At 51.1% G+C, this 17,566-nt stretch overlaps 1 protein-coding gene across 2 annotated transcripts in view; it reads left to right on the top strand.

Moving 5' to 3' along the window:
• Positions 1–17,566, top strand: part of PTPN5 (protein tyrosine phosphatase non-receptor type 5) — a 49,746-nt gene that overhangs the window by 21,481 nt on the left and 10,699 nt on the right. Inside the window, exons 2-6 of one of the 2 annotated variants that reach the window (XM_036920153.2) lie at positions 52–181; positions 14,856–15,049; positions 15,603–15,710; positions 15,941–16,018; positions 16,505–16,746. In XM_036920153.2, the coding sequence (XP_036776048.2) occupies positions 157–181; positions 14,856–15,049; positions 15,603–15,710; positions 15,941–16,018; positions 16,505–16,746 (647 nt within the window). In that variant the 5' untranslated portion in view covers positions 52–156. The remainder of the gene's footprint in view (positions 1–51; positions 182–14,855; positions 15,050–15,602; positions 15,711–15,940; positions 16,019–16,504; positions 16,747–17,566) is intronic. The other variant, XM_057507458.1, reaches the window with a different exon arrangement.

Raw genomic sequence — 17,566 nt, 5'->3', positions numbered from 1 at the left:
AAAGAGGCATAGTGCAAGAAACAAAGGCTTTTTATTTTTATCTTTGCTCAGGGTTTTGTCTTGATCCTGGCTCAACAGCATCATCTCACATTTTTCATCCTGCTGCAGGAGAGAGAGAACCACACTGCTGATGACTCCAAGAGAGGGGCCCTGGACATGTGCTGCAGCGAGAGGCTGCCGGGTGAGTCTTCACAGTACCTGGGTGCCCCTGGGCCCCGAATGGAGGGATAGAACCCCAGATGACACTAGGGCAGGGGTCAAGCCTGGTTACCTGTGAACTTGCTCAAGAGGGATGACTTAGCTGGGCCCTAGGTCTTCATTTAAATGAGGATTTGTTTTCTGATCCCTGAAGTCTTTCTGACTTGTCATTTGGAGCTGCTCTGGGCTCACATGGATGCAAGTGCAGGCAGCTGAGGGTGTGCTGGGAGAACAGAACAGAGAGCTGGGGAGTCTGGGTTGATCGGGCCGTGACACCGAGCAGTGGTGTGTCAGGCAGCCTTCAAGAGGTAAGGTTAGGAAACACAACCTGAATGTGACTGAACCAAGGGTGGAGTGGATAGTGTGGAGAACTACCTGACAGCCCTGTCGGGAGGCCTGGCTACAAGCATCAGCTGTGTGAGTGACCACGCTTGTGCGGAGCCTATCTGGCTGGACCACGGCCATTACAGTCACCCCAGAGATGACATCAGGGCACTCCTGCCCATCGGGTGGCAGCATGTCCCAGTTGTAGACCAAATACCCAGGTCAAATACCCAGGAATAAAGGAAAGGAGGTTGGGGTAGTTTTTAATGCTTTTTTGTTTGTTTTTAAAGAAGGGTGTGTTTTTTTCCTTCTTATAACATATATCCGTTAGAGAAATATTAGAAAATAAAGACAAGTGAAAAAAAAAAAACAGAAAAGTGATCATAATCCCACAACACAGCGTACATTTTCCTGTCTCTTCTTCTAAACCTTTTTGTTCAAAAGCAGCCTTTTGAATTCTAACTTTGAGGTTCCCAAACCTGTAGCTTGTCAGAAACCTCATGATTGGCAAGGAAATACAGAGTGGAGTCCTCAGTGACACTCTTTAAGACAGACGTTGAAAACAACTAGGTATGACTCTGGAATGATGACTCTAAAATAAGCAGTGATTTCAGTCACAGCGGGGAGCCAGTGCTCTAGCTGCTGATGAAGCCCCTCAGGCCTCCAAGAGTGAACCCTCTGAGGAATTCACGCCTTATCCAGTAGGGTGCGCCATTGCTCAGAACACTTCGGATGGCCGGTTGAGATGCCCCAGGATGGGTGTCATCTTACAGTGGTCGTTGTTGGGTCACAGAATAGCTAGTTTGAAGAAAAGAATTCTCCAGAGGGATATATAGAGCTATCTGCACAATCTGAAAGGCTGTCTTGTGGAGGGGGCAGCATAGTCATGCTGTGTGTATTTTAGGAGGCCAGCATAAATCCAATACATAGAAATTAAAGAGGCCTGTGGCCCGTGGGATGCAGAACTTTCTTTCCAACCCTAAAAGTGATCCAGCCATAGAACTTGATAATTCAAGAGGAAGACAATGAGTGCTCCATCACTGGGAGCATTCAAACACTGTCTGGATAGATATTGGAGAGGAAATTTCCACAATAGGTGGGAAGTCGAGATGACATCAAAAATCCCTTTCAACCATTAAACAGTTCTGTGATTCAGATATGAGTCATAGAATTCCGAGATGGTTCTACAACCAAGGATGGCCCCACTGGCTCGAAAAAAATCCACGGAAAAACAGGACATGACATATAGGCGTCCAGAGAGTAGCATGGTGTAGAAGAAAGCATAGGGTTCGGCATTTGAATCTGGCTGTTCTCCTTACAGGCTGTGTGTTTATAGACAAGTCACTTACCTTGCCGGGCCTCTAGTCCTCATTTATAAGTGGAAAGAACAACAATATGAATATTCGTTCTCACAGCAATATAAATATCCTTACAAGGATTAAATAAATGTAATCACATCAGCATTCATTCAGGAAGTACTTACTGAGCACCAACTATGTGTCAGGTACTGTACGAGGTGCTAGGGACATAGTGGTAAATAAAATAGACATAGTCTCTGCTCTACTTAGAGCTGCTTCTGAAAAGTGGGATGAAGCCACAGCAGAGAGGCTACAGTAATAAGCATAACATGTTTAATCCCAGCCCTCTCTCACATTCCTCCCTGGAAGCCAGCAACCAGTGTAGAATGGAAGAGGAGCTTTGGTCATCTCCATTGGAACTGGCACATTGCCTTCCTTGTGCCTGGCACTGTTCTAAGTGCTTTTATGTGTATGCCTCATGTAATCCTCTCCACTGCTCCAAGAAATCTGGATCATTTGTTCTCCCCATCCTAGAGGTGAGAGGACCAAGGCCCAGAGAGGTTAGGGAGTCTGTCCAAGGTCACTTAGCTAGTACTTGGTGGAGTGAGGATTTGCCCAGGTAGCCTGTCTCCAGAGCACATGCTCTGGGCCACTCCCTCATTCTGCCTCCACTGTCACCACAGAGCTACCATCATCCTCCGGCACGCTGTGGACTGTGGCAGGAAGGCCTAAGGTGTGTCTGTCCCCAGGCAGAAGTTTGGAGGAGACGGGCGATGTCACTGTGCCTGTCCCCATCTGTGTCCTTCCCTGGAAAGCCCCACCTGCTAGGCACCAGGCATGTTAATGCCTCTCAAAACTCCCATGATGCCATCTTGATGTGATATTGAAATAAGCTTTTGTCTCTTTACGCCATGGGACCATGAACTCTTTGAAGGCAAGTACCTGTCTGTTTCATCCTCCATGTCCAGCATTCATGAGCTCATTGCTTCATTCATTCACTGACTATTCATTGAGCACCTACATGTGCTGCATACTCTCATAAGCACTGGAGATTCAACAATGAATCAAACTGAGAAAACTCCCACCCTCACAGGACAGCATTCATTGTGTCCTGGTTGAGAGTAGGGATTCTGGGCCCAGGCTTGGCTCCACCACTTACCACTGGGGTGATTACCAGGAAGCTCCTTAACCTCTCTGTGCCTCCCATTTACAAAATGACAAGAACAGTATTCACTCCCATGTAGAGTTGTTAGAGGATTAAATGAATTAATAGAGGGCTCAGAGCAGTGTGTGGCATGTAGCAAGTAACATAAAGGCATTTGCTATTAAGGGAAAGACAATAAATAAGTAAAATATATAATAGTATGGCAGATGGTAAAAAGTGCTATGAAGAAAATGAAAGCCAAGGAGGGGAGGTGGGGAAGGACTCAGGGGTGGTTTGGCATTGTAAATAGGGTGGTCCTGGAACCTGGTAAAGAGCAGGCTTCCGCAAATGTGCATCAGCCCAAACCGCTGACCTGAGCAGCACCTTGGATATAAAAGGAAATGGAGGTATAAAGGCAAAGAGAATTGGGGTGCTGGGCCTTAAGAAGGAGCCCATGGGCACTGCAAGCAATTACATAATGATGGTGTAAAAATACAGCTCTTGAGTAATCTCTCCCTCTCCCTGCTGCCTTCCCACTGGGCAAGAAGAGAGGCGAGATAGAGTGAGAGCCAGATGTTCCTTGGTGACTCATACATTCCCACACGCACTGCCGGTGGGGGCAATATGGCTAACGCTCTCGGCCATGGTCACCTGGACCAGAGCCAGCACCAGGCGGGTCATATAGTCCTCCCAGATTGAGATTTCTGGGTGGAGACATCCTCAGGCATTGCCAGCCACTGCCCCTCACCCCACCCCGAGCCCGCAGCTGTCCCCAGGACAAGAAGTGCACTGTCACACCCCTGGGGCACCCTATGCATATGCTCACACGCTTGTGTTTGCTCTCATTTGTCACAGCCTTTCACTCACGTGCACGTACACACATACCCACGCACAGGTACCCAGGCATGCACCCTCTGTTGCGCGCCACCTTGTCACACACCCACCTTTAAGCTCCCTTGCCTGCAAGCTTCTTCCTCTTGCACACTCAGGATCTCTTAGCTCCAGGGCTCCATCATCCACCCCCTTCCACCAGACATGCTCTTAGTGACAGACAGACTTGCTTGTTCTCCCATTCTGAGTTAGGTCTCTTCCTCTCTCGCAACCGCATCCCCTTCTCACGCGCGTACAGACAAGCAGGCACATTCCTTCCCTCCCGTGCTCTGTTACCTGCTCAGTTACACCCAGTCCACAGGGACTGTGGCAAGCACTGGTGTTTCCCAGCATTATCGCCACTCCACACACACATATTTTTCTTCTCCCTCGTGCACACACCTTTTCACATGGTCACTCTCCTTTCCTGCTCTTTCAGGCCCCTTTACTTGCTCTATTACTTGCTCACCATCACCCAAACACATTTATACATTCACGCTCACACTCCCTGCTTCTCTGTGTGTAGGTGTTCACATTTGCAAGAAACCAGGCAACCCTGCTGATGGTGGGGCTTCTGCTCCTTCCCAGCCAGCAAGAGTGAGGGCCTCGCCTAGAACTAGCAGCTTCCTCAGGGGCACTTGGTAGAGGCAGGGGGTAGGCAAGGTAATAGTAAGTGTCAATGTTGGTTCCACATCATCAAGTGCTGCTCACAGTATCTCCAGGGGGCCAGCTCATGGGCAGGCCTACTCCTAAGATTTGCACACTGAGGCCAGACTGCAAGTGAGGCCCCTAGTGGTGCACCATGCCCTTGCTCAGCCCTGCACACAAGGGCCCTTGTGTGCATGCACGTGGGCACATCAGTCTGCGTGTCCAAGCATGGTCCACACCCAGCCCAGTAGCTGCTCTCTGGCCACTCTCAAACCTAAAGATACCCAAGCAGGAGGCTGTGTCCATCCCTCGAAGGGTGTGCCTGCACCCATGCAGGCTTCAAGCCATTTGGGCAGGGAGCTGTGGAGTCCTCATAGCCAGAGGATGGCCTGGAAAAGGGAGCGTGGGCACGCCTCCTGAGTACTGTGGAGTTCCTGCCCTATGGGGAGCGTCATGGCCAAAGGCAAGGGAGCAGAGGGCCCAGGTCTACTCACTGCACCCTCGCCACTGCACAGGAGGAAACCTCTGCTTATGTGCCTCCAAAGGGACTGTATGAGAATTTCCTTGAGCAGAACCACCAGTTTTCAGACTTCTATTTCTACTTCCCAGACTGGTTGTACTGCCAAGGATATGGAAGGCGGCAGAGCAGGGAGAACCAGGAGGAGTGGTGTGGGTGGGATGGATAAAGGCTGGGGGGATCAGCAGGGCCCGTGCATGCTGGGCCTTTATTGGTGGCCCTGACAAGGATTTTGGTCTTTGTCGGAAGAACAAAGGGAAGCCATTGAATTAAATTAAAGCAGGGGCTCAGATTTATCTTTTAAAAAATAGCAGCAGTGAATCTTTAGCACTGGAAAGGCCCTTAAAGACCCCTAGTCATGCTCTTTGGCTTCACAGAAGGCCTCTGAGGCCCAGGGAGACAGTGAGATGCCCCGGGGCCACATGTGCACTGGAGGCGGAGCTAGGACTGCTGCGCTCACCCGCCCATCTCAGGACGCTGTGTCCGCAGTGTGAGCCTCCCTGGCTGCGGAGGGCCACCTGAGGGCAGCTCACTCTAGGCTTGGGATGTGTCAGTCTGCTGTCTTGGTGATCTTGGATCGCTCGTGCTCGCTTGCTGTCACCTGGGCTGTCCTAGACATCTGAGGGCACTTGTCAGGACCCGGGCATCTGCTGCCATGGGGCTTCGGCTTCAGCCTTCAGATACTCACAGGCAGCCCCTGTGAAACTTCCCATGCTGGCTTAACGAGCAGGAACTGAACCAGAGGGTTAAAGATGCACATGCAATCCTGGCTCTGCTCTCACTCTCTGGACCTCAGTTTCCTCACCTGTGCAGTGGGAGGGTGGAACGAGATGCTCTCTCAAGTCTTTCCCTTCCTCCCAACGCATGAGTGTAAAAGCGTATAAGCACTTGAGACCTCTGGTACCCCGTCACCCCAGGGTCTCTCTGTGGGTTCTTTTAGTTCCCAACGTGGGCAGCTGGGACAGAGGGACTGCTCTCTCTGAGTTTCATTGACCCTTTTCACCCTGTACTTCTGGGCCCCCACTCCAGAGAGGCACAAAGAACTGAGCCTTTGTCTGCAGCAACAAAGCTGTTTGCAGTTTCAGATAGAGCCATTTTCTTATATCCCATCCAGAGAGTACTTGAGTTGTGTTTTGTTTTGAAAGCTTGTTAGCATTCCAGATTTAATTAACTGGCAGAGACAAAGCTGTGCCACTTCCACCACCCCCAGCGCATGCCCACTTCATCCTCCATCCCCAGTGGGCAGCCAGCAGCCGCCAAGCCCCTGCCCACGTGGGCCAGGGCACCCATTGTCCTCCTGGGGGCCCACCTGGCAGATGAAAGGGAAGTCCTTTCTGCTGCCTCTCCCTCATGCTTCCCTCCCCTTCTCTTCCCCTCCTGTCTAAATACTGCTACTGTTACCGAGCGTGCACTGTGTGCCAGGCAACAGACTAAGCACTTTGCATGTTTTCCCTTATGGTATCCTCAAAACAGGTGAGTCTTAATATATCTTTAGTCCAGAGGAGAGATTAAGTCACTTACCCAAGGTCACAGACATAATAAATGGCAGCGTCGGACCTCAAACCTAAGTCTGTGTGACTCAAAAGTTTTTGCCACAAGCCACTGCAAAAACCTACCTCCCTGGAAACAAAGCCACTTGTGGGGACAGGAAGAGCTGCACACAGACTTGTAGATCCAGGTCCTAGAAATATTTCTTATTGCTCAGAAATCGGCCTCCTGAGAGTACCCACGCTGGTCCCCGAGAGCACCCACACACGGGACCCCGAGAGCACCCACATATAGGTCTCATTCTTGCCTTCAGCATGCCCCCTTCCCAAGCACAGCCTCTCAGGTGTCTGTGAACAGCGTGCACATTCCCCATCCTCCTCCCAAACCCCGTCTCCAGACTAAGCATCAGACACCCAGCTCCCCAAACTCTTTCCCTCATCTTCATCCCAGTCCTGCTTTTTCTGCCCCTGCCACTCCCTGCCATGCTGGGTACAATGGACCGTGTCAGGAGAGAAGGCCTGTCCCCACTGCTCTGGGATGGCCCCTGTCGGCTCTGTCCTGCAATGGGCTGAAGCTCCTTCTCAAGCTGACTTCCCCTGACAGGCAGGGGGAAGACGCAGCAGCGGGCCAGCATGGGGTCTGGTTATGAAGACAGATGCTATAGACCAACTGCCTGGGTCTGAGCCCTGGCTCTTCTGTCCACAAGCCGTGATGGCCTTGGGCAAGTCACTTAACCTCTCAGACTTCTGTTTTCTTGTCTTTAATGTGAGGACAGTCCTCTTGCCCATCTCCTATAGTGGTTATAAGGATTGAGAATATATATTTATAAAGCAGCCATGAGGGTACTTAGCACTGTGCCTTGTTAGGCCTCTTAAGAGAACAGACAGAATAGAATTCTGTGGCTTGAAGGAGGCAGAGTTTGTTTAACCCAAAGCGCAGACCCACATCTTTCACTTTGGGCTAGTCTGAGAACCAGGGTCCCCAGTTTGAAGCAAGTCATTCAGGAGAGTTCTGGAAGGTTCTGCATTGGACAGGAGGTAGAATAATACAGCTACCCACCCCCTCCTCTTTTGTGTTCTGACTTTCTCACCTTGCTGGAGGTGGTTCCCAGAAGTTGACTTTAAACACAATACCCAGAAGTCCCATACAAATGACTGCTTGACTGTGCACCGGGGCCTAAGGTGCAGGTACCCCCCTGCTTCATCAACCCACCCACTGAATGTCAGGCTGATGGCCTCGATTCAGCATTCAGAATTTCCTGAGCACCCACAGTGTCTAATGTACTTGCTATCTCTCATTCTCACTCTCTCTCTTCTCTCTCTCAGTCTCTCTCCACCAGGCAGCCTCGGGGTAATTAGATTTTCACCAGGGCCACTGCAGGTTTCCAGAGCAAGTGTCCCGAGAGAACAGCCACTCCGTGGACTTCTCTCACCTAGCCTTGACAGTCATACTGAATCACTTCTGCCACATTCCCATCTTTAAGGCAGTCATCAGTTAATGGGGAGAGGACCCCTGTGGATGGGAGGCTTGTTGAAGAATTCACAGACCACCCCAGGATTCAAGTTAGAGAGGTTAAACAGCTTGCCCAAGTCATGTAATTAATAAATGGTGAGCACCCGTGTTCTATGCCAGAATCCTCTTCACCAAAATCTCGTTCCTCTTCCCATGCCATGCTGCCTGTCAGGGGCACTCAGAGATGAACAAGACTTGGGCCCCACCCTCACCCAGCTTGCCATCCTGCTTACCCAGAGGGATCAAGCACCTACTCCCTGCCAGTCCAGTCTCTTGTCATCTCTCTCCCTCCTTCTGTGGATTGTCAGCCTTGTCTCTCGCTGACGATCAGGACTGATGAGATGGACATGTTGCAGGGAGCTGGCACACATTCCCAGAACCCCACACCCACCATCAGTTTGCCTTTGCCCAGAGAGGCTGGAATTTTTTTCACCAGGGCTTTTCTCACCCCTAGGAGTTCTGATGGTCAGTATTAGGATCGAGACACACAACATCTCAAGGGCAAGAGCTGGTGCTTGGTAAATGTTTGCCAGATGAAAACATTGTTTTAGGAAATCTCTCCCCCAACACACCTCATCTGACTCCTAGTTTGCCTACTGTGTACAAAAGTTAGCAGCAGGAGGCCACCACTCCAGGCTCTCCTGGTGAGGGCAGAGACCACAGAAGTGCCTGTGCCCGGTGAGGCCAGGCTGTCCTCCTTACAGCCCAGGGCAGTGCAGAGGAGTGTGAGGGTAGAAATGGCTGATTGGGCCTATTTCTTCTCAACTCTTCCACCCCTTCTCAGTTCCCCTAGCAGCCCCTCCCTCACTTCTGCATTCAGGACTTACTTAAACAAAACTTCAGAGTAGGCCTGGTCAGCCTGCCCTGCTCTATCTCCTGTGAGTTTCCAGACCTTTCTGTGGAATAACAGAAAGATCATAGACTGTGGAGGCCCACAGAACCCAGGTTCAAATCCTAGTTCTACCACTTCCTAGCTCTGTGATCTGGGGCAAATTGCTGAACCTCTCTGTGCCTGTATGGCTCCCCATGTAAAACCTGGATAATAATCTCAACCCGCAGCATGGTTGTGGGTATTGAATGGCATGAGTCTCATGATGTGCCTGGCTCAATGTCGGCAGAGTAGGAGCCTAATGGAGGGTGAGTCTTTCCTCTTGTTAACCCCTCCGCAGGAAGGAGCTGTTTGGAAATGTGCAGGCTTACCCCTCATCCCTGGCACACTCCCCTCCAGCCCCACAATGAGATAAGAGCAATAATCCTATAAACAAGTGTCCGTGTCTAATGATGGCACTTCAGGCACAGTGATGGGCTGTGGAAGCCAGCACCATCCCCCAGACAGATGAGGCCATTCTTGTGAGACACCGAGGGGTGGGATTGTTGGAGCTCTCTTAAAGATGATGTGGTGTGGAGGGCAGAATACCTGAGTTAGTCTCATCTGGTGTGTTGGTTAATGGTGTGGGCTCTGGAGAGGACTGCCTGTGTTCTAGTCTGAGCTTACCCAGTTATTAGCTAAACTTGGCTAAGTGACTTGACTTCTGTGCCTCAGTTTTTATCTGTACAATGGGAGTATGAATAGCACCTTCCTTCGAAGGATTGCTGCGAAGATTTGGTGTGTGAATATATGTAAAGCACTTAGAGCAGCACCCAACACATGGGAGGCACTCAATATGTGTTAGCTCCTAATAGTGGTCTCTGTAGCAGCTGATGTCCTGGCTCTGCCACTGGCTGTTGTGCAAGCCACTTGCCCTCTGGGCCTGTTTTTCCACTGGAGGAATATTAGCATACTGTAACAGATGCCAGGTTTGGGGCCTGGCAGGCTCTGACCGTCAGTGGTTCTAGAAGCCCGGGTGGGACTGAGTGTGACGTTCTGTCGGCCAGGGCCCCCTGTGACTGTGTGGTAATTGGTTGCACGGTCATTCCTGGCCATGTTTGGGAAGGGCAGAAAGGCTGAATGGGACAGAATTGGCCTCCTCCTGTAAACAGGAACAGGCTGAGGCAGCCTTCTGCTCAATTCCGGTGGGCTGGCAGCCCGGGAGCTCCAAGGATGAGTCACTGACGGCACAGCCCCGGGTTCTCGAGCTCAAGCGTTCCAACCCCCAGGGCACACGGTAGCTGCAGAGCTTAACGGTGGGATTCAGGTGCTCGGTGACAGGAGAGGGATCGTAGTGTTTCCACATGTCCCAGGTAAAATCCGAAGACTGTTTGCTGACAAGCCTTACCAAGTTCCCTAGAGCTTTGGCCTGGGATGCTGAGCTTGAAGACTTCATGACACATAAGCCTTTGAGGAGCCATCAGCTGGGAATCAGGCACAAAAGCTGCACCACCACCACCCGCACTAGCTGGTCAGGGTTCATGGTTTCCCCGGGCACAGGCATTCCCTCCCTCTCACACCCTCATGACCTCCCTGACTTGGCGACAGAGCCCTTTTCCTGGTAAGTAGTATGTTAAAATAAAAAAGATCACTAGTGTCAGGAAGCCCTGGGTTTAAATCTCAGGTCCGTACTTAACTTGGGCAAGCCACCTATCCTTGCTAAGCCTCGATTTCCATGCCTAGAGAACCCCCCTCACTCTGCACATGAGGCAAGCCCATGAGGAGCCTGATGCTAAATCACTGTCAGCCAGCTGCCTCTGAGTCAGGGTTTCATGCGCAGCAGGGCAGCTACCTCTCTGTGAACTACTGCACACCCTGCCCTCGACACAGGCAGCTGCCTCTCACTGAGAGAACGTAGCTGATGATGTCTGCCTCACAGGGCTGCCGAGAGAAGCACATGCAGCTGCATGCGCAGAAGCGCTATGGGAGCTGCACAGAGCCTTTCCAGGGAGGCGGCATCATCATTCCCAGAGTAGGGCAGTGAGGAAGGGTGGGCAGGCAAGACATAATCCCTGGAGTGAGACGGGGAAGCCAAAAGGGCAGATGGGCCCAGGACCAGTGGTCCCTACAGTGGAGGGATGGTTTGTTCCCTGCTGTATCCCCAGAGCCTAGCCCAGTGCTCGGCAAGGTATACCACGGGTGCTCAATAAGTGTGTGTTGTGCTCTTATGAATAAGCAGAGACTGAAATCAGATACATTCCCAGCCATTTCTCCACCTCCCCTGCTTCCAGCACTTTCTATCACAGACTTCTACTCCACACTCCTGAGATCACAGGACGCCCATAGATCCCCTCCAAAATTATATGCAAAATATAGTAAATATATCTCCCTGAGTAAAGAAATGTTAGATACCTGTCCAGAAAAGCTTTTAAATAAACACTGCTGTGAAAGGCAGGCATCTACCGGGTATTTGGTTGGATCAGTCTGGCCCTCTGAGATATGCATACTAGGCCCCAGCCTGTAGTTTTTCTCCCACTCCCTTACAGTGCAAGGCAGTGAATCTGCCATCTTTCATATGTAAAAGGGATGTATGTGTTAAAAGTGATGATTATGCATCTTAAGGGGGCCTGTCTTCTGAGTGGATGTTCTGCTGGGTGGTCCCCAAAGAGCCATGCAAACTCTATCTCCTGTGCCCCACCATGATTAGGGAGATGTGACAGGTGGAAGTCAGGCCCCAGAACCTGCAATTAACTAGGCCTCCTGGTATCTGAACTCAGAATGAGGATCTCTTTTCTAAATTCTTTTTTTACTATAAATTCATGTGTGTATGTATATACACATATATTTACATATCTTTGTGTATATGTGTTTGCTTATTGGAGGAAATTGAGAATATTTAAACAATGAAAAAAATTGCCTCTAACCTCCCCCTGCCCCAAATAACTATTGTTAATGCCTGGCTTCTGTTCTTCTCATTTGCCATGTATGACATTCACTGAGCACTTACTATGTGCCAGGCATTTGCTGTGCTGCATGCCCTACAAGTACCATCACCTGTTACCCTTTCATCTTAAAGTGGGTATTTTCTGCCTTTTTATATGCACATTTATACTTTCCTAGTTTTCCAGGCCAAGGAGTTCATACCGTTTTGTAACCTTGCCTTTCACACTTCACACCACTGATATTTCTTTCAATGTTATTAAATATTTATCAACAGTCATTTATAACAGTGGCATGATATGTCATTGCAGGCAGGTTCCATGCTTCTCAGACTGGGGTGCGTGTACCCCTGAAGGCAAAGCCACAGGACAAATTATAGCACATTTTCCAGAAGCATATATTTGCCCTCATGCCTTTGGGAGGGGAAAGAAACCATTATTTTAAAATCAAAACAAGTGCAGATGTACCATAGTATAGAACTCAGAGTACCCATGAATTTTAAAACAAAGCAGCAAAGTCCAGGATCATACAAGCTTGCTGTTAACTCCCCCAAAAACCCATGTCCCCTGTCTGCTGAGGATGGCAGAAACATCTGGAAAGCACTGGGTCTAGTTCAAGCCCCTCTTTTTACAGATCAGGAGACTGAGACCCAGGTAGGAAAAGGGATTGCCCGAGGCCCACAGCATGTGCATTGCAGAGCCAAGCCAGATGACCCCTGGTCTGTACCCCTCCCCCCTTCTACATTTGGCATCACCCTCCAGCTGCTTTTTCTGAGGATTGGGCAGATGCCTTGATACTTGATTAATCAACCCTCTGCTTATCAATAGTGGAAACTCCGCTTCCTTAGCAGCAGCTTTTCCTTTATCACTTGCTGGCCAAGATCTGAGTTGTCTGCTCATGTGGTGAATAACTATACCCTCCAGGGGCAAAGGTAGATGCCCATAGACTCCACCAGCACTCAGGTTTTTCACATAATTGTAAACAATGTATCCACTAGTCTGTTTTACCCATGAAAAGGGGAGACTTTTAAGGGAGGAAGTATGTGTTATTGTTATAATCTGACAATTATTGACCACCTACTAAATGCTAGGTGCTATGCTGAGTGTTTCATTTATAACATCTAGAGTCTTTATCACAGCTTTTCCCTTTTATCCCCTTTTATCAGGTAAGAAAACTCAATAAAAGGTTGACACCTGCCCATGATCATTCACTCATTTAGTAAGTACTTACTGCAGACTTACATGCCAGGACTTGTGCTAGATGCCATAGACAATCATAATGAGTAAAACTGATACCATTCCTGCCCTCATAGAATGTACAGAGGAGTGGGGGAGATGATATTCAACAAATGAATTTACAAACTGCAGTGAGTATAATGTAGCCCAGAGCCCTCTAACTACTTTGGTCTGAATCCACCTCAACCACTTACTAGCTAGCTGACCTTGTGCAAGTCTTATAATCCATCTGCACCTCATCTTCCTCTTCTGTAAAATGAGTATCATAGTACTGATTTCATAGGAGTAATGTGAAGAGTGAATAACATGCAGAGCACACACAGCAGGGCTTTGCACTTTCCAAGTGTATTGCTGGGGCTAGTGGCATGAAGGAGCGGCATGGGGTGCTAAGCATGTTTGATAAGGGAGGACCTACTTTGGGTGGCATCTGATTGAGTTCTACAAGATGAAAAGGAGTTAACCTGGCAAAGTGTGTGAGGGGCAGGGGAAAGAACCCAGGCGCTGGAAGGATGTTCCAAGCAGAGGGACTAGCATGCGCCAAGTATGGGAAGGGGCAGGTGCTCACCTGAGAACTGCAAGGAGTGTGGTTGGCACATAGCAAATGGGGAGCAATACAGGGTTAGCGTCTGGAAGGAGAAGCCTGTTAGACAGACATAGCTGTCTCCAAGGCCTGGGCTCTTTGCACCACACTGTTGATCCAGGCCGTGGCAGATGCTCAGTAAATATTTGTCCAGTGAGCAAGCAAGCACATGAACAAACTACGTCAGCATCACGTGGTCTTGGCTGTGGGTGTTCCATTATCCCCAACCAGGAAGGAATTCATACACTACCCAGTGACGTGTGGGCAGCCCCATCCCCTCTCGTGCTATATACTTTCATTTTGCTGGTCCGTCTCTTCTTGGCAGTAGACTGAACCATGTGGGCTTGATTTGGGACCTCCAGCATGTGGGACTCACCAAGGTAGATGCTGCTGGAATCCTTATACTACAGCCAGGGCTCAGCTTTAAGCCAGTGGTGTTCAGACATTTTTATTACTAGAACCCTGTAAATGATCTCAGAGGAAACCCAATATACTGGAGTGGGGACAAGCAAAGCTTCCATGGTTGACAGGCATAGGGACTCAGAGCACTTGGTCATAGTCGGTGCACCTGAGAAAGGGCTGGGGCTGCATAAAGCACAGTTAGAAAACCAAGCACTGGGCCCAACCCCCACTTTCCATGTGTGGAAACTGAAGCCCAGAAAGGGGGTGACTCTCCCAAGGTCACACAACTAGAGACAGACCCAGAACTGGATCCCAGACATTTGATATCTATTCTACTGCACCAGGATTTTCCTCCCCACCACTCTGACCACCCCACCCTCTTCTCACTAGGGGGTCTCGAGGTAGAGGAGGGGCATGTGCCAGTGGTCTCATCAGATACTCACCTTCCAGCCCCAGTCAGGGCACAGACCGTGAGAGACAAAAATCCAGAGGGCAGGCGTGGGTGGGCTGTTCAGGGTCATGGCCTGGTTATAACATGTCTTTTTCTCTCTCTCTCTCTTTTAATTGAGTTTGAGGTGGTTGTTTTTTGTTTCCTTAAGAAATGGAAAAGAATGAGGCTGCGTAAACACAACGATGTTAACTCCCTGAAAAACCTCATGCCATTTTAACTCTGTTACTGGAGAAATAAAAGAGAAATAATTTGTCCACCCACACTTAGCTCTTTCTGACGAAGGTAGGTGAATATTGCTTTGCTAATCGAGGGTGACAGCTGGAAGTGGAGCCACGCTGCCTGATCCCGGACTGAGAGGAAGCCAGAGCAACCCCAGAAGGAGCGGCCCGCCGTGAGTCGGCCGGGCCCGCATCATCGGGCGGCGTGTGCTCCTTCCCCAGGTCTGCCCCAGCCGGTAGTGATGGAGGCGCTGGACATGGCTGAAGGGCTTGCAGACTCACAGAGAGAGATGCCTCCGCCCCCACCTCCTTCACCACCCCCAGAGCCAGCTCTGAAGCCGCCACCTCGAGGAGCCGGGAGCCACTCCCTAGCTGTCAGGAGCAGCCTGTGCCTGTTGGCTGCCTCCCAGTTCCTGGTAAGGACATCACAGGCCTCGTGAGGGCCTGGAGGGCGGGCTGGTGGAGGGACCAGCCCTCCAGTGACTCCCCAAGATGGCAGCCTGGGGTACTGAGGGGTGAGGGGCCTTCTTGGTGTCCCTCGCGGACTCCAAACCCACAGGTTGGTGGGAGAAGGAGGCTGGAGTTCTGAGCTGCAGCCTCGATAGCTAACGCTTGACACCCTGCCCTTCCTAACCTGAGAAGCAGGAACTCAGGCATCGCCCAACTCCCAGCCCTGCAGGGGGTCTCTCTGAGGACTTGCTGACTGTGGAGGCACCTCTGGGAAACTTCCCTTTGTGTGTGGGTATCTGGGTCCCCCCTCTGACACGGCCCTCTTGGCTCCCTGCAGTCAGCTCTTCCGCAGGGAGAGTCCTGGGGCCTTCTCTGGACACACAGTACCTGGGCCCTTCCTTCAGCTACTCAGTTGGGACCTTGGGGGGCCAGGTGGAGGCTGAAGGTGATCTCTGCAGGTGAACGTGGGGGCAAGGAGCCCAGGCTCCGAACTCAGTCCTCTCTCCCTGGCTGCCCCAGCTCGCCTGCGGGGTGCTCTGGTTCAGCGGCTACGGCCCCATCTGGTTGCAGAGTGCTGCAGACCTCATCTCCTCCTTGTTCACACTCCTGCAGCAGCTGGGACCCACGGTAAGTGAGCTCCAGGGAGCCCCAGGGCAGGAGAGAGCAGCTGGGGGGTCTCCAGTCCCACCAACCCCCAGATGGGGCCTCTGAGTTCAGAAGATAGTTCCCTGAAGCTCTTCTCCCTGCTTCCCACCCAGACTTGGCCAGCAGTTTTCAGAGCCTCTGTTTTGTCGCTGTAGAAGCAGGTGATAACTGCCCCTGCCACTATCCTGACCTGTTTGTTCCATGTTCCCCAGGCCTGGCTGGGTGTTAGGACCTGGGAAGTCCCCAGTCTGCTGCTTGTCTCTCTGTCTGTGGTCCTGGTTACCATCCTGGTAAGGCGCCTCCTGACCCAACCTCCGGGCAGCCCTCCTCTGACCCTGGTGCCCCGATCCCCACCAGCTTCCACCTGACCTCCAGGCTAGATATCCCAGGAAGGGGTGGGGATGAGCAGTCAGTCTTCTTCCACCACTATGCCCAGGCTGGGGTGAGAGGCACCTTCTTCCTGAAAATCAGCGTGCGGTGTTCTAGGCTGGGAAAGGGGCTGAGGCGGAGAGAAGACTAGTGTGAGAGACTCCATACCCCACCAAGAAGACCTCAATCTGCAAGAAATTGAGGGTCCAGGGGAGAAAGGGGGCAGGGAGCGCAGACGGGGTGGAGCCTCCCATCTAGGCAAGGGACAGTGCTGTGTAGATAGTTCCCAGGAGAGCAGAGCTTCTCTAGACACATTGAGGGGCAGGGGCACAATCTCATGGGCACCCCATCACCCAGGGGCCCAGTGACATGGTCCTAGGTCCATGGTGCCATATGCCCCCAACCAGGCGTGGCACCTCCTGAGGGCCCCCCAAGAGCCAGCCACTCCAAAGGCCCCCGAGGACAGGCGCCAGTCAGTGAGCCGCCAGCCCTCCTTCACCTACTCGGAGTGGATGGAGGAGAAGGCCGAGGATGACTTCCTGGACCTGGACGCCGTCCCTGAGACTCCTGTGTTTGACTGCGTGATGGACATCAAGCCTGAGGCCGACCCCACCTCACTGACCGTCAAGTCCATGGGTCTGCAGGAGAGGTGGGAGGGGTGGAGGAGGGGCGGGCTCTATGGGCCCTTGAGCTCTCAGCTCCTGATCAGAAGAGCAGATGCCTGACTCTCACTCCCAGGGCCCAGAACACAGCTAGTCTCATAGCTTAGCCACATATTAGAACATATTCACATATTAGAACTCCTCAAGGTGAATGCTGAGAACTGTTACACCAGCACAAAGACATACACAGTATATGCACATGAACCCTCACAATACACTCCTGTGCTCAGGCTTGGGTAGGTTTCTTTACTGCAGGACTTGTCAGGGCCTTTAACATGCTTGTGTTAATGTAAATCAGCAAGGGGGTAGTGTGTGCATTCCTCAGAGTCACTTGACCACAGAACCCTACTTACAGAGTGTCTCATACTGTTCCACATAGCACATTTTGGGAGATGTCAATGCCCTCTTTTCAGAGCTAAACTAGATAAGCCAGATCACACCAGATCAGAGTTACCCCCATATCATGGCAAGAGCACAGGATGAGGAGACAGAAAAACAAAATCTTTTTGTTTCAGCTGTGCCATCCCCTTACCCTGTGAACTTAGGCAATTCTTGTCCCCCCTCTGGAGCTCAGTTTCCATTCTGTATAATGGGGGGGCCATTCCTGTCCTTTGCCTTTAGACACAGAAGAGCTTGTCCAGCGTAGACATCCTTGTTGCCGCCCGGCAGCCCCTTGACCCCCCCCTTTCCCTGACAGCGGAGGTCCCAGCCTCTCCTGGTGAGACGTCCTTGACTCATTGGCAGCCTCATCCTCGGGCTGCCAGGCCCAGACCTGTGATTCAGAGGGTCAAGCCCTGCTTCTGCACT

Source organism: Manis pentadactyla, chromosome 9, assembly GCF_030020395.1.
Source record: "Manis pentadactyla isolate mManPen7 chromosome 9, mManPen7.hap1, whole genome shotgun sequence".
Taxonomy (NCBI): domain Eukaryota; kingdom Metazoa; phylum Chordata; class Mammalia; order Pholidota; family Manidae; genus Manis; species Manis pentadactyla.
Note: the sequence above shows the minus strand (reverse complement) of the source record. Positions and strands in the feature narration are given on the sequence as shown.